This window comes from Aegilops tauschii, chromosome 3, assembly GCF_002575655.3.
Source record: "Aegilops tauschii subsp. strangulata cultivar AL8/78 chromosome 3, Aet v6.0, whole genome shotgun sequence".
In the NCBI taxonomy this organism is placed as follows: Eukaryota; Viridiplantae; Streptophyta; class Magnoliopsida; order Poales; family Poaceae; genus Aegilops; species Aegilops tauschii.
Window position 1 is genome coordinate 51,783,625 of NC_053037.3, and position 15,286 is coordinate 51,798,910.

The 15,286-nt window shown below is 49.1% G+C and overlaps 1 protein-coding gene across 1 annotated transcript; it reads left to right on the forward strand.

Annotated features, from left to right (window-relative positions):
* Positions 1 to 9,156: 9,156 nt before the first annotated feature.
* Positions 9,157 to 14,767, forward strand: LOC109739591 (putative disease resistance RPP13-like protein 3). The gene is made up of 2 exons (XM_020298676.2): positions 9,157 to 9,650; positions 12,297 to 14,767. Exons 1-2 carry the CDS (start codon positions 9,157 to 9,159, stop codon positions 14,695 to 14,697), a joined length of 2,895 nt encoding a protein of 964 aa, XP_020154265.1. The 3' UTR covers positions 14,698 to 14,767.
* The last annotated feature ends 519 nt before the right edge of the window (positions 14,768 to 15,286 follow it).

Here is a 15,286-nt window from a genome sequence, read left to right on the forward strand (position 1 = left end):
GATTGCCTGTCGTGCTGTGGACATACAAGAGTTGATCAAGAAGAAGCCAACGTTCGAGGACGTTGAGGACGAAGAAGAAGATGACACCATGGGGAATTACGATTCAGACTGATACACATGGCGAAGATGTTGACACTACTGCTGCGGATGATGATTACATTGCTTTTGTCGTATTTGCCTGTCAGAAGACGTTTTTTATCTACTATGTGAAATTGTGTTTGCTATGACAACTGAAACCTGATGAACATGTTGTTTAGTATTTTCCTGTGAGAACATCACTTGTTATGTATGCTGATTTGTGTTTGGTGATTGTATGACGACTAAAACATGATGACATTGTTGTTTAGTTGTACTCATATTTGGCTGTGAAACTTGAATTTGATGACATAGTTTGCTGTTGGACTGCAATTTGCTCGACGTCTTCGAATGAGAACAAAGCTGACCTGATAGGTCCTCTGCTAATTTATTTATTTATTACCAAAAGGGCCTCTGCTATTTATTTATTTATGAGGAAAAGGGGATACCCCCTGATTTCCGTTAATAGAAATCATTAGATGTTCACAACACTACGCCCAGCCTGCTACACAGGTTTCATTCATTACTAGTTTCAGCAAAGTGCTCATGTCATAGCCACTGAATACATCACGAGTGCTACATACACTGCAAATAAAGAGACAATCATCCTACAGAGCACATCGATTTTGCCCATTATCTTCACAAGCTCTTTCATCTCCTCATTGCTGTCAAGGCCGTTCAGCAGCTGTTGCTTGGCCATGATCAGAGGAACTGCATCTTTAACCTTCTGCTCTGCATCTTCCTCTTCTGCCGTTCCTTCAGTTACTTGTCCAACACCCCAACCTGCTGGTATTGGGATTCCTCGGCTAACCAAATAATCAGCGTAGTTGCACTCCCCCACATCAGCAACTTCCCAGAAATATAAATCACACGAATCTTCCCTTTTCTGCACGAATCAAATTGGAAGATCATCAACCAAACTATTAAAAAAATCAGTAACTGAAAGCAGCAGAAGAACACTTAAATATATTATTACCCCATGATTCGGGCATTTGTAGAAGACTCGGCCAGGGTTGAGGATTGTGGTTGAGACGCGATGGATGACTCTGCGTGATTTGCAGCAGTGGCACCACACCAACGGCAACGGGTTGCGATGAGCAACCGGCTGCGGTGCGCGTGCCGGCGGGGGGGGGGGATGAGACCCACAGGCGATGGTACGGGTGGTGACTTGGCGCATATTTGGTTGTTGCCTGCTGAAGAGCAGGTGGACGAGCAGCCAGCGGACATGGTTGTTGCGGCCAGAGCTTCTGATGCTAGGAGAGTAAGTAGAGAAGAGGAGAAGCGAACGTTGCATATGTCAGTTTCATTACTTGCAGAGTAGCATAGCACCATATATAGTCATAGTCTAGGTTTGGATTCGAACCAGCTACAGCTACAGGAGCACGTCTCTCTTTTTTCTAAAACTCAGCAACGTCTCTTTACTGGTACACTAGCTTGTTCTGTACGCCTTCTCAAGTCTTTGATTCCTCCACCTGACATCTGGGACCCACCGAAAGGGTCTCTGTATTTCTTGAAAAAAATGTGCCCCCCGCTGACAGGTCGGACCCACCAGCTATCTTCGCACGCAAGGAAGTGCCTCCTTATTACGCACAAAAAAACGAATACTCCCCCTGCCAGCTGGAACCCAATATCGTGGGAGGCTGACTTGTGGGCCTACCAAGTTGACGGGGACGGAGGGCTTTGTCAACTTAGTCAATATGAACGATTCTAGCTCCAGTTATCGTACGATGTTCATCCAACAGCAGTAGTGCTTCTTCAACCTCTGGTCTTCTTGCTCCAGCCGCCCAAACCAGCGCCGGTCGTGCCGTGTGCTCCTGCCTCCCGTGGCCGACTGTGATGCCGCGGAGGCCTCACCGCCCCCTACTACTCCCACCGCTCGCCAGGCCATCCCTCTACTCACCCACACCCCCTGTTATTCTGCGACGACGGCAGCCTCACACCGCAGCCGAACCAGTGAACCCTCGTACTCCTCTCCGCGTGGGCATCCACTGCTGCGTCGTCCCCAGCTCCGCGTTGTCCCCTTCCTAGGCCTCACTGTCGTCCACCGCCTTGGTGCTCTGGCGCGGCGTGGTCAATGTGGTCAATGACCGACTTCTATCGGAAGAGTACTGTACGTGGAGAGGCTGACAGCTGGGTCCACGGCCACGGCCCAGTTTTTTTTGTGATTTGCCAAGTAAGTCGTTTGTCAGGCCTGTTGGGCTGCAAATCTTTCAAGACGAGGAGAGCTTCATTCGGCTGGCCGAGAAAATGGCCTATCAGTAATGAGAAATGGGCTGTACATTTTTAAAACACATCAAACCGGCAATTAGTTTCAAATTTCTTTTTTTTCATTTCGAGATTTTAAATTGCATTAATTTTTATGCGTGGACAATTTGTTAGATTTTATATTGATATATATTTATTTTTAAAATCAGTTTGAATGTGACTCGAAATTTTGGGATTAAAAACAGTTCGGACCGCACCGAAATATGCAAGATTTCGTATAATTTTTTAACCGTGGCCACAATATGGGCTGTAATGCTAACAAAAAATATGGGCTCCAAAAAAACCTTAAGAATTAGCAAATGGACTGTAAATTATTAGAAATAATGATAGATGGGCTGTATGCTGTTTTCCACAGATTTGAGGCTTTTCTAAAAAAAAGGTTGACGCACAAGCAGTGACTGTTGGATGTCCATCCAACGGCCGTCGTGCTTCTTCAATCTCTGCTCTTTCTGCTCCAGCCGCTCAAACAAGCGCCGGCGGGACTGCCTGCTCCCTCCTCCCCGCGGCCGGCTGTGCTGCCGTGCCGGCCTCACCGCCCCACCGTACTCCCATCGCTGGCCTAGCCATCCCTCTACTCATCCACACCTGCTGTTATTCTCCGGCGACGGCAGACGAACCAGTAAACCCTCGTACAGTCGTACTCCCCTCCGCGTGGGAAACAACTGCCGAGTCTTCCCTGCCTCCGTGTCGTTCCCTTCCTAGGCCTCGCCGTCGTCCACCGCCCTGGTGCTCTCGGCGCGGCGTGGTCAACGTGGTCAAGGAACGACTTCCATCGGAAGAGTATTGTACGTGGAGAGGCTGACAGCTGGGTCCACGGCAGCCGCAAGGAAGTGCCTCCTTATTACGCGGAAAATAATTATTCCTCCACCTGACAGCAGGGACCCACCGGACGGGCCACCGTATTTGGCGAAAAAAAACGTTTCCCCCTGACTGCTGGGACCCACCGGACGGGCCAACGTATTTCGCGAAAAAAAAGTCCCCCCCCCCCCCCGCTGTCAGCTCGGATCCACTGGAGGTGCCTCCTTATTACGCATAAAAAATGAATACTCCCCCTGCTAGTTGGGACCCACCTTGGTGGGAGGCTGACTTGTGGGCCTACTAAGTTGACGGGGATGGAGTGCTTTGTCAACTTAGTCAATATGAACAATACTAGCTCCAATGACCGTACGATGTCCATCCAACGGCCGTAGTGCTTCTTCAACCTCTAGTCTTCTTGCTCCAGCCGCCCAAAGCAGCGCCGGTCGTGCCGCACGCTCCTGCCTCCCGTGGCCGGCTGTGCTGCCGCGGAGGCCTCACCGCCCCCTACTATTCCCACCGCTGGCCAGGCCCTGCGGTGACGGCAGCCTCACACCGCAGCCGAACCAGTGAACCCTCATACTCCTCTCCGCGCGGGCTTCCACTGCCGCGTCTTCCCCGGCTCCGCGTCGTCCCCTTCCTAGGCCTCGCCGTCGTCCACCGCCCTGGTGCTCTCGGCGCGGCGTGGTCAACTTGGTCAAAGAACGGCTTCCATCGGGCGTGGACTGTACGTGGAGAGGCTGACAGCTGGGTCCACGGCCGCAGCAAGGAAGTGCCTCCTTATTACGCGCATAATAATTATTCCTCCACCTGACAGCAGGGACCCACCGGACGGGCCACCGTATTTCACAAAAAATGTTTCCCCCTGACTGTTGGGACCCACCAGCTACATCTTCGCACGCAAGGAAGTGCGTCCGGGCAAAAAAATGATTTGCCCCCTGACTGCTGGGACCCACCAGCTACATCTTCGCACGCAAGGAAGTGCCTGACAGTCGGGACCCACCTGGTCGAAGCGTACGTAGCGTTATCATTCTGGTCGCGAACGTGTACGTACATATTGATTGATGTAGAGGCGCGCACGTGTCGTAGTAGAGGCGCGCACGTAGCATGTACACGTACGTACAGCGGCCAGTGTGCAAGAAAGAAAATACGGCCACATACGTACATACGGGAAGGATCTCGAACGCCTACTCGCGCATACGTACGGCCAGGGCTCGTGTACATGGCTGGGTCGGAACGGAGAAACTACGTCGTCGTCGTGTTCATGGGGAGCCAACCGGCTGGGTTGGAACGGAATGCGTCGTCGTGTTCATCGAGAGGGCTTGGACGGAACAGCCGACGGAAACGAGGCCTGTCGTACCGCAGAATGGAGGAAACGGCCTTGTGTTCGATCGGCCACGTTCGAAACAGGATCCTGTTCATCGGGAGGGGTCTAGCATACCGCAAAACGGAGGAAACGGACCTCCTACAGTTGAAACGGGGGTCCTGTTGATCGGGAGGGATGTGGCGTACCGCAAAACGGAGGAAACGGACTTGTGTTGGAGCGCTACGGTCGAAACGTGGGTCATGTTCATTGGGAGGGGCGTGGCGTACCGCAAAACGGGACTCCACGGGATACTGTTCATCTCCACCGTCGACCCCCTCCAGCCTCCACGGGCGACTGTTCATCCACCGTCGACCTCCTCCAGCCTCCACCTGCGACTGTTCATCCACGAGCTCCTGTTCATCTAGCCTCCACCGCGCGCTACTCCACCGGCTACTGTTCAACCAGCCCTCTCCACGGGCTCCTGTTCAACCACCCATCCATGGGCTACTGTTCATCCAGCCCTCCACCATCTACTGTTCATCCTGCCCTCCACGGGGTGGTCCTGTTCATCCAGCCCTCCACGGGGTCCTGTTCAACCACCCCTCCACAGGCACCCCTTCACCGTCTACTGTTCATCCAACCCTCCACACCACGGGGTCCTGTTCATCCAGAGGCAACGCCACCGCTCACTGTTCATCCAACCCCCCCCCCCCCCCCGCAACGCTCACTGTTCATCCAATCGATCGGCTTCAGTTAGCAGCAGTAGCGAAGAAATCGCTCGATCGCGTTCAGTTAACAGCCATCCATCGATCGCTCGGGTTCAGTAACGCGTAGCCTGTAGTGCAATCGCTCGGGTTCGGTTAGAGCCCAACGCCTCGCTCGGGTTCGGTTAGAGCCCAACGCCTCGCACACACGCGCATACGTACGAGATAAACGCGCATCGCTCGGCCCCCGACCACCCACCGTAACCGGGGACTCCCCGATATTTTCCGCGCCCTCGCTTCTACCACGGTTTTTTCCGTCATCGATGGCCCAAAGAATGTCATGCAGCTGCGTCTCCGGCACGCCCAGGACGAAAAGCCCATTTTTTGTCATGATTTTTTGTCATAGAAGTAGGAACCCACCACATCTATGATGATACCGGGTTTTGTCACAATTATCGTCATAGAAATGTCATAAGTATGACAGAAAAGATTTTCGTTCGGCCCAAAATGTTACGGATGTGTCTTTTTTTGTAGTGTCAGTTTCCCGCCCGCGGCGGGATGCCCCGATCCGGCTTCCGGAAGCCGGCACATAGTGGGTGTTGCCGGACTCGGCGATCACAACTTCGCCTCCTCATGGGGGAAAACTGCGAAGGCCCTCCCGCTCGAAGACGGCGGACCTTCACAGCTTCGGGGACTACTGTCGGGGGGGTGAACCCCGTGCAGGCAACGGAACTCGGATCCTTTTCAAAAACACCGGGGCCAGCAACGCCCCTCAATCTGGGTCGCACTTGGCTGGGTTGCTCAACCCGGCCAAGTACCTCAACCCGGCCCCAACGGCTGGCACAAGACGGTCGAACCCGGCGCGACCAAGACTTCTCCAACAAGCCAGCCCTCCCTTGGCGCGTTCCTCAACCCGGCCACGGGTCAACTCCCGTCTCATCCCGGTCGTACGATGGAACGAGTCTCCAGTCAGGGATGAGCGCGGCAACAATGCCCCACCAACTCCTCCTGTCAGCCGGGGCGTGGCAACAGTACCCCACCTACCCTGCTGACCAGGGCCGACGTGGCTACAGTGCACCCGTCGTCACTGCTGACGCCAGCAACCGGTGACCTGACGGTGCGCCACTGTAGCGGACTCGACCCAGCCACTCAGTGACGATCGACAAGACGGCAAACAGTGCACCCTGGCGCACGGGGCCCGCGCCCGGAGAACCCGGCGAGCCCTGACACCCGGCGGGTCCCAACGCCGGCTTCCCGGACAATGACAACCTGGCCCACGGCCTTGTAACATTACCATTGTACCCCTGGGGGGTTGACCTATAAACCCCCTAGGAGCCCTCATGCGTAGGGGGGGGGGCACTCAAGCACGAGAACCACCAGACTAGCCACACACACGAGGAGGGGGAGCAGCCTAATTAAGCCTTGGCCCGTCTTCCTCCTTCTTCCATACAGCTCGAGGAGCAACTCTGTACTGTTACGTATAAACCACACTCGGCAGGACTAGGGGTGTTATCTCTCCGGAGAGCCCCGAACCTGGGTATGTCTTGCGTCCCGTGCTCGCTCATGCTGACCTCGCCTCTGGAGCCCACCGGTGCCCTCGAGCCTCCTCCTCTCTTTAGCCATCCCTTGGCATCTGCTGTGCGCCCACCACGACACTCTATATTTTTCATTCACAATTAGATGGAAAAAGCAAGTATTATTATCCCTTTGAATCACCTATCGAGCTCCGAGTGCCCATCTTATCTCCTCTTCTCTGAGAAGCTTCAGCCGCTCCTTTTGCCACGCTATCAGCCACATCAAGAATACTCGCATCAACCTTTAAATCTAAATCGTTAATGAGATTGAGAGGTCTCTTTTTTCTACTTTATTAATTTGGCTCTCATTTTTAACTCGGCCCTTAGAGGACTGTCGAGTGAATCCCATCCCTTCGCAAAGAAAGAAAAAAAATCGTGAATCGGGTATCCACCCCGCACGTCAGCCCTGCATGAGACAACGAGCGGAGCATTACGTGTGCTGAGCCGTTGATGGCACTACTCCATTATACATGCCCCTCCTGTCCTCCATGTGCATGCAGGTATTGACATTTTACAAGACTGATTAGGCCACCCTGGTTTGTCGGATTGGACAATGTATGTGTGAACAGCCAATACTGACTATATCGACTACTTAGTACTTACCGTGTCTGTTAGTCAGTCGTATTGTATATACGAAGTAAACGTCATGTATCGACCAATCGATGAAGAATGCACGCACCGTATACGGAGCAACGGGCTGGAGTACATGGATGCTAACTACTGGCTAATGGCTAGCTTGCTGAGAGAGGCGGAGATAAGCTCTCATATTAGAGCATCTACAGCCCGACGTCTTAAACCCCCTGGTACATGGTTAGGACCGGCCGAAAAAAATCTAACCAGGCGCCTCAAAAGTCCGGGCTGACCGACACCTCATGTGTCCAGCCCAAATATGAGGCAGATATGGTGAGGCCCTAGTGCGCCCGGGCGCATCCGCCACGTCGGATCTAGCCCACGCTGGCCCATCCGACCCCACATATATTTCTCCCGATCCACTCCGCGGACCAAATCCTAGCCACTTCATTCTACTCCCCTTCACCCCCCCCCCCCCCCCCCCTCCGCCACCCAAGCTCCCGTCTGACGATCTTCGGCATTCTCCGACATGGCGGGCAGCGGATCCGAAGACGACCAGTACAGATCCGTCGACTGGGGCGTCGTCCCATGCAGTTTGGAGGAGGCAATGACCGTCCGCATTGCACTCCGCCGCTCCCGGCAGAACAGCGCTCGACCGCCGGCGGGATCTGACCGGCGCAAGTCCATTGCGTCAGCACGTCGAGCACTCGGGTCCTCTAGTGCTGGATCATCGCGGTCCTCTCGGGAGCCTTCCAATCTCCCTTTCCCCATCACCGGTCCAGCGGAGTATGAGTCCTACTGGGACCGGTGTGCTCGTCATGGGAAGGAGAGGATGAGGGTGGCCGAGGCCCCCCTCGCTGCCGACATGGCGGCGGCGGAGGCGGCTGATCCGGCGCCGCTGGCAGCCGCAAAGGAGGAAGCCATCCGCGCCCGCATTGTAAAGAAGAGGCAGCAGCGGACCGCGCGCGCCCTCGCCCGAGAGCAGAATCGGGCGTTCCGTGCCATGCCCGGACTACCCCCCAAAGAGGAGAAGGAGGATAGCGACGGGTCGGACAGCTCCGGCGCCAAGCAGATCTAGATCGATCCATACTGTCTCTTCGACCGCTATTTCCGCGAGAAGGACGGCGCCCTCGCCGGGAAGGGCATGGCCGCCGTGGATGATCTTCTCCATAGCTAGCATGTAGGTTAAACATATCAAATTTCGGTAGTCTGATGACATGTCCTGATGTAGTAGCCGGACGATGTGTATAATGCATCATTTACGTAGTTGCATGAGTTTCATTAGTTTGAGGTTTGTTAATTAAGATGTCCGGTTGTGAGAAGGAAAAATTTAAGCGTGACCGGTCAAAATTTAAGTGTGACCGGTCACTATTCGCTTACACATCTAGACGCGTCGGCGGGTGTTTGAGGGGCCGGATTTGCCTGCATATGCTCTTAAGCCACGCCTTAGTTTTCTTGACCAGCACCTAACTAGCACACATGCGACTTGTCATATCTTTCTTGACGGAATCAAACTTGCCTTACCTAGTACGCATATGTTATGCATTTACGTACAAGTATCAAGCATGAGCCATATAGATCTGGAGCTAGGGAATGGCATCTTAGTTCTGACTTTTGGTCGACAAGCCGGACGGCTTGCTTCTAAGTTCTAACAAGCTGGCTAGTGCCCTGCCGGCTCAATCCCTCTGAATTGCTCCATTGCTCCTTATATACGGAATAACGGAAGCATACATCTAGCCACGATAAGCCAAATACAGCCGCTAATGCACAGTTGCACATACATGGAGCCTAGCTAGCTGAGCTGCTACGTGTGTGTGGTATAGCTGGTAGAGAAAGAGATCGACACTCGACTCGAGATCGATCGAGCATGGCGTCTGCTTCGATCACGTTCGTGCTGAACCGGCTGGGGGAGCTGGCGGTGAAGGAGGCGGCGCTGCTGAGCGGCGTGGGCGACGACATCCGGCTGCTCCGGGACAAGCTCGAGTGGCTGCAGACCTTCATCCAGGACGCCGACCAGGAGCGGCGCGAGGGCGCCAACCAGTACGTGGGTCTCTGGGTCCGCCAGACCCGCGATGTGGCGCACGAGGTGGAGGACGTCCTCGACGAGTTCCTCCGCCGCCTCGACCACGACACGCTGCGGCAGGGGGTCCCCGCCTGGAGGAGGTGGCTCAGACTCGCCGCCTCCTGCACCACCCAGGTCTCCGTCCGCCATGACCTCCGGGAGCGGATGGACGGCATCAAGAACAGGCTCAAGGAGATCTCTGACAACGTCGACAAGTACAAGATCAGGACGTTCCGCCCCTCCGCCCCCGGCGCTTCTTCGTCGGCCCACAATTCTACCATCAACACCGTCCCCGCATGGTACGCGTACGTACAAAATCTCTCCCATCTCTACCTCTTACGTTTTGTTCCAATCCACCGTAATTTGCATAGTTTATACGGTACGAACAAAGTTCACCGTCCACCCGTGAAACCCAACTTAAGTACGATCGATGTTATTGGTCATGTAAATCATGTAGATATATATTGTTTGATATGTGATATTCATATTCATATTGTTTGATCGACACTTCAATATTCTTGTTCAAAACATGACTTTCAATACAGAAACAAATGTAAGATGTCAGTGCCAGCATTACAAAATATGGGTAGGGTGTGCATGCGTGCGTTAATGGAATGAGTGTACGTGCGAATGTATGAGCGTCTGTGTCTGCACTGCGTTCAAAAAAAGATTTCATTTTAGTTATTTACGAAATAATTAACAAAGGCCCACAAAACCTCACTCTTAACAAAAAGGTACATCAAATATGTCATATTTACAAAGTATTATGTATGACTACGGTTTTTTATGAAGTTTTAAATGCATTGTTTTATTTCGGTATGAATTTTTGGGACATATGGGTCTAGGTGAACCCAAATTAGCAAAAGATAAATAAAAATGTTAGAAAAAGTGAAATATGTCTGCAATTTTTTTTTGTAGGAAACATGGTCTAGCGTTATACATGTGTGTTAAATTTCGCGGCAAAATGTATTCTGTGAAAATCCTGGCAAAGAAGACAAAAATGCTTGTATGAAAAATGTGAATAGTAACTTTATATCATATATCATTTTTTGTTTTAATTCGCCCAGAATATGGTGTGCTTAATTTGTCGCTAAGCTTTACGCTCACATGCATAACGCTAGACCATGTTTGCGCAAAAAAAAAAACTTTCAGAAATATTTGTAATTTTCTAATATTTCTTTAAAAAATATTCAAATCAGGTCCATGTGCACCCATGTCCACTGTTGTATTTTTGGTTTTATTATCAACTTTTTTTAAAAGAAACATTGCCATTTACATAATGATCTATATCAGCTGACATATCGGGTCAAATGCTGGCCATATCGGTTGACATATTTGTCTATATCAGTTGATACGTGTGAAAAAGAGTGAAATGATATGTTATATTTGTATCGTAGAGCCTCCTACTGACATATACAATTTTTATGGTATCAACCTAGATTTAGAAGCTTGGTATGACCTGGAACTTTGTGCATTGCTATAGTCCAATTTTTGTTCATTTTATTATTTTGATAAGCATTTTTTCATTTCATGGCGATCATTTTCCCGTAAAAGAATTTGAAAATAAATTCAGCACATCACAATGAGCTAATCACAAATCAATTTAATATTTTGTGGTTAATTAGAATAATTGACTTAATTATTCTGGGTGAATTTTGAGTTTGCTAAACACATGTCCCATGCGGTTTATTGAGTTAATTATTCTTTTTTTGTGAAACTGAGTTAATTATTCTACACACATAGAGAACCACTAGCATATTTAGAATGCTCTAAGGCCGATACAGTTTCATCTATGATGACATGAATATTTTTATTACTTTCCCAATTTATGTTGAGAGGTTATCAATGGCTACGATCACGTCTTTATGCATCTATGAGAGAGAGAGAGAGAGAGAGAGAGAGAGAGAAATATTATCTTTTAGAGAGACGGTAAGTCTCCAAAGTTGTATCTTCATAACCAGGACATCACTATGCATGATATATAGCTAAACAAATAAGGATTTGTCTATTCGGGTGTACATTCTAGAGAATTCATGCCCCTTGTGATATTGTTAATAAGACACGGGAGCATATAATTCTACTCCACTAATTCAGGTTGGACTAAAATTCTACTCCAAAAATCATGTCATATCCCAGATCACACCATAAGCCATTACTGTTTAAATATGCACAATGAGAATTACTTTCCAAAATTTATGAAACTTATGAACCCTTGAGTAACTGCGAAGGGAGCTCAAGCTCTCATGAAGCATACTCCTTTTTTTTGCATATCGGTGCACAAGAAAACAATGCATATACATTATACGGGAAATTATTTTCACATAGTATCTGATCTTTCCAGAGTGTATTTTATGGGACACACGGAAAACATTTAACTTTCATGAGTGTACAAAGGTACACTCGGTAATTTCTTTTCCCAAATGTCTTTTCCATGACACCTAGTAAATTTATAGATAGTCAGTAAATAAATGGACGCATGTCCTTGTTGACCACAGTTGACGGATTTTCCTGTAGTGAGATTCCTGAGTGTTTTAAGACACTCGGTAAAGTGACTTTTTTTAGCTTGTCATCACTTTTACGATATATACGTACATCCAAGATATTCTTTCTGTTTCTTTAACTTTTTAGAGAAAAAGCACGAAGGCCTGACTTCAAATGAATGAAGCCAAATTTTTTTTAACTTCCAAAAACACTTGTCTTTTCTTCAAAGTTAAAGAGACGCGCTTGCTCTGTCGCGTTTCACTTTAGTTGTATGCTATTGGCTTAAAATACTACTCCCTCAGTCCCATAATATAAGAGTGATTAGTGCTAAAAATGCTATTATATTATAGGACGGAGGGAGTAGTTAACGTATGTAAAAATTGCACTTGATGTTACATTGCCCCATACTTATTTATTTATTTATTTTACTAAATGTGCTTCCCTTTGAAATCAAACATATGCAGGGATGAGGGGAGCGAAGTGGTTGGCTTTAAAGATGAACGTGCAGAGCTGCAACGTTATCTTCTCGCTGGTGATGATACTAGCAGATCTGTCATGTCACTAGTTGGGGAGAGTGGCACTGGCAAATCCACACTTGCATGGGAAGTGTATGACAGTCCTATTATCCGGAAGCATTTTGATGTCCGAGCCTGGATCAATGTCCCACCACAAATAAGAGATGATGACATCTTGTACTTCATCTACAAGCGTTTGTGTCCCGAGAGTGAGGCCTGTGAACAAAAAAATTCGATCACAGAAAAAGTTCATAAAGCCCTCTCGCTGTACCTGAAGAATAAACGCTACCTGGTGATGCTTGATGGCCTGGTCAATTTCAGCAACTGGCACTCCATACTCCATAGCCTACCACAGAATGAGAAAGGCAGTAGAGTGATGGTCATCACTCGCCTGGAGGACAAAGAAGCTGCATATGCTAACCCAAAAGTTAGCACCCTCAAGATAGGCAAGCTCGACAAAAAAGATAGCTCATCGCTATTTCGTCGCAGAGTCTTTGGGGCCAACAACCAATTTAAAGAGAAGATCCTTGGCAGCAAAATCTCAGAACCCAATGTAAATATGGAGAAGGCATGCGAGAACATGTTCAAGATAACCCACGGACTACCCTTGGCCATTGTGGTGCTGGCTGGGCTTCTTCGGACAAAGAGCATATCAGAGTGGGAAGAGGTGTTGAAGAAGCTCGAGTCGGATAATGAGCCAAAGCAAGTGAAAAGGATCTTGGCTTTGAGCTTTGATGATCTCCCAAGTCGGCTCAAGTCTTGCTTCCTATATTTTGCAGGAGTGCCAGAGAACCTGATCTACAATGCGAGACGCCTCGTGCGGCTATGGGCCGCCGAGGGGTTTCTGAAGCCAAAGAAGGGGAAAACCATGGAGGACATTGGTCAGAACTACCTGAAGGAGCTGATCTCAAGGGAGATGATCCGCCTGGTGAAGAGGGACATGAATGGAGGTGTTTGGCTTGTTGCTATCCATGACCGTCTCCATGCTTTTGCACAGGCAGAAGCACATGAGGCGAGTTTCCTTGAGGCACATGACAATGCTGATCTCCTTGCACCCGGTGCAGTTCGCCGTCTGCACCTCCAGAACTACACAGAGACATATATACCAATGGGCACCGCATTCCCTAAGATGCGGTCCATCTTGGGTGATTTTGCTGAGGAAAGATCACAGAATGGGAAACGATCGCTTAGCTCCAAAGTAAGAGCGCATGGCCAATTGAAGAAGCAAGGTAACAATAGTGATTTACGCTACCATGCTCTCCGTTTTCTGCCGGCATCCAAGTTCCTCCGTGTAATTGATCTCCGGGGGTTAAGGATAAAAAAGGTGCCTGGTGCAATTGGGGATATGATCCATGTAAGGTACCTAGGGCTCCGGAGTCGCTCCCTTACCAAACTCCCTTCCTCCATTGCTCGTCTCATCAACCTTCAGACACTTGACATAAAGAGAACTGAGGTGAAGAAGGTGACACGAGCATTCTGGGAGATTCCGACGCTGCGGCATGTTGTGGCCAACATGCTAGGACTGCCAAAGTCAGCTGGGGTGCTCAACAACATGCAAACACTCACAGGCTTGCTTTGCTCTGATCGTTTAGGCAACGACATCAAGCCTTTACAAAACATGGTTTATCTTCGCAACTTGCAGATTTCAGGTCTGGATAACCGGCACTGGGAAGCACTTAGAGAAGTGTTCAAGAAGCTTGAGTCACTCATGTACCTGCAGCTTGCTGGGAAAGATATTCCACTCGAACTCTTCACGAAATTCACACTGCGCCGCCTGCAGATCCTAGAGCTGCTCGGGAAAATCGACAAATCAAGTGTTAATGAGGAGGACCAGTACACACTACCCAATGTCACTAGGCTAGTGCTCAAGCTATCATTGGCAGATCAGAAGTTCATTGACAAGATAGGTGAGCTGCCAAGCCTCATGGAGCTAGTATTGTCCGAAGATTCCTACTGTGAAGAAAATCTCTTGTTTTCTGATAAAGGATTCAACAATGTCACAAGCTTGGTGATGGCCAACCTAACAATGGTGAAAAAGTGGACAATACGACCCATGTCCATTCCGAAGGTTCAAAAGATCGTTCTATCTGGTTGCCCCAACATGGAGATCAAGCTTGAAGGGAAAGAAGGGGAAGAAAGCCTAGAAGGTTTGATGGCAGATCTCAAGGAAGTAGTGGTCTGCAACATGCTGCAAGAGGGCTCCATCATCGTCAAGCCTGCAAATTCTGCCTTTGAGGAGAAGATCAACCATGTGGCCATCAAAACGAAGAGTGAAGACATAACAGGTGCAACGCAACGAGATGGAAGGTGGAGGGCAGGTATGATAGCTGGCAACATGTACCAGAACTAGAACTCTTCTCACATGCATGACCTTGCTTGCACTGGACTTGGCCGTGTGAAATTTCTAGTACAATTTTTAATTCGTGCGTCTATTAAACTCATCATCTTGATTAATTAAGCTTTCCTTTGGGAGTATTTATGTCTTTCTGTATTGTAATATTACCAATAAAGCAGGTATCTGCGTGTAGAGCGTTCTTAAATTCAGCAAGGCTAAATTATATAGTGATCGTGTTCAACTAATCGGTACATGGTATTTGTCGTGTTGCATGCACAATAGACAATGTAAGGATTGTGTTATGTATACAATATATGCAAGTGTAATGTCACTGTGTGTTGTAAAACAAAAGTTATGTCTTAATTAATTTAGTGCATGTTGCACATTATATGCGCTAGTTTGATCTTTGTCTCGTATAATTTTCCCTTGCATACTACACCACCTCCGTGCATGTATTGTTTTGTTGGGGGAAGCCGAAAAAATCCCTGTTGATCACAACCAAGCAGTGAGAAGAGTCATCATAATCTTACATTCTTAAGAAATTGGTCCCACTTCTCTCTACATGCAGAATGTCCACATCATCTTACATGGAAATTCCCTACTG

Coding starts and splice junctions, on each gene's coding strand:
- LOC109739591 (XM_020298676.2), top strand. CDS start 9,157: ATGGCGTCTGCTTCGATCACGTTCGTGCTGAACCGGCTGGGGGAGCTG. Junction 9,651..12,296: donor ATCAACACCGTCCCCGCATG/GTACGCGTACGT, acceptor AAACATATGCAG/GGATGAGGGGAGCGAAGTGG.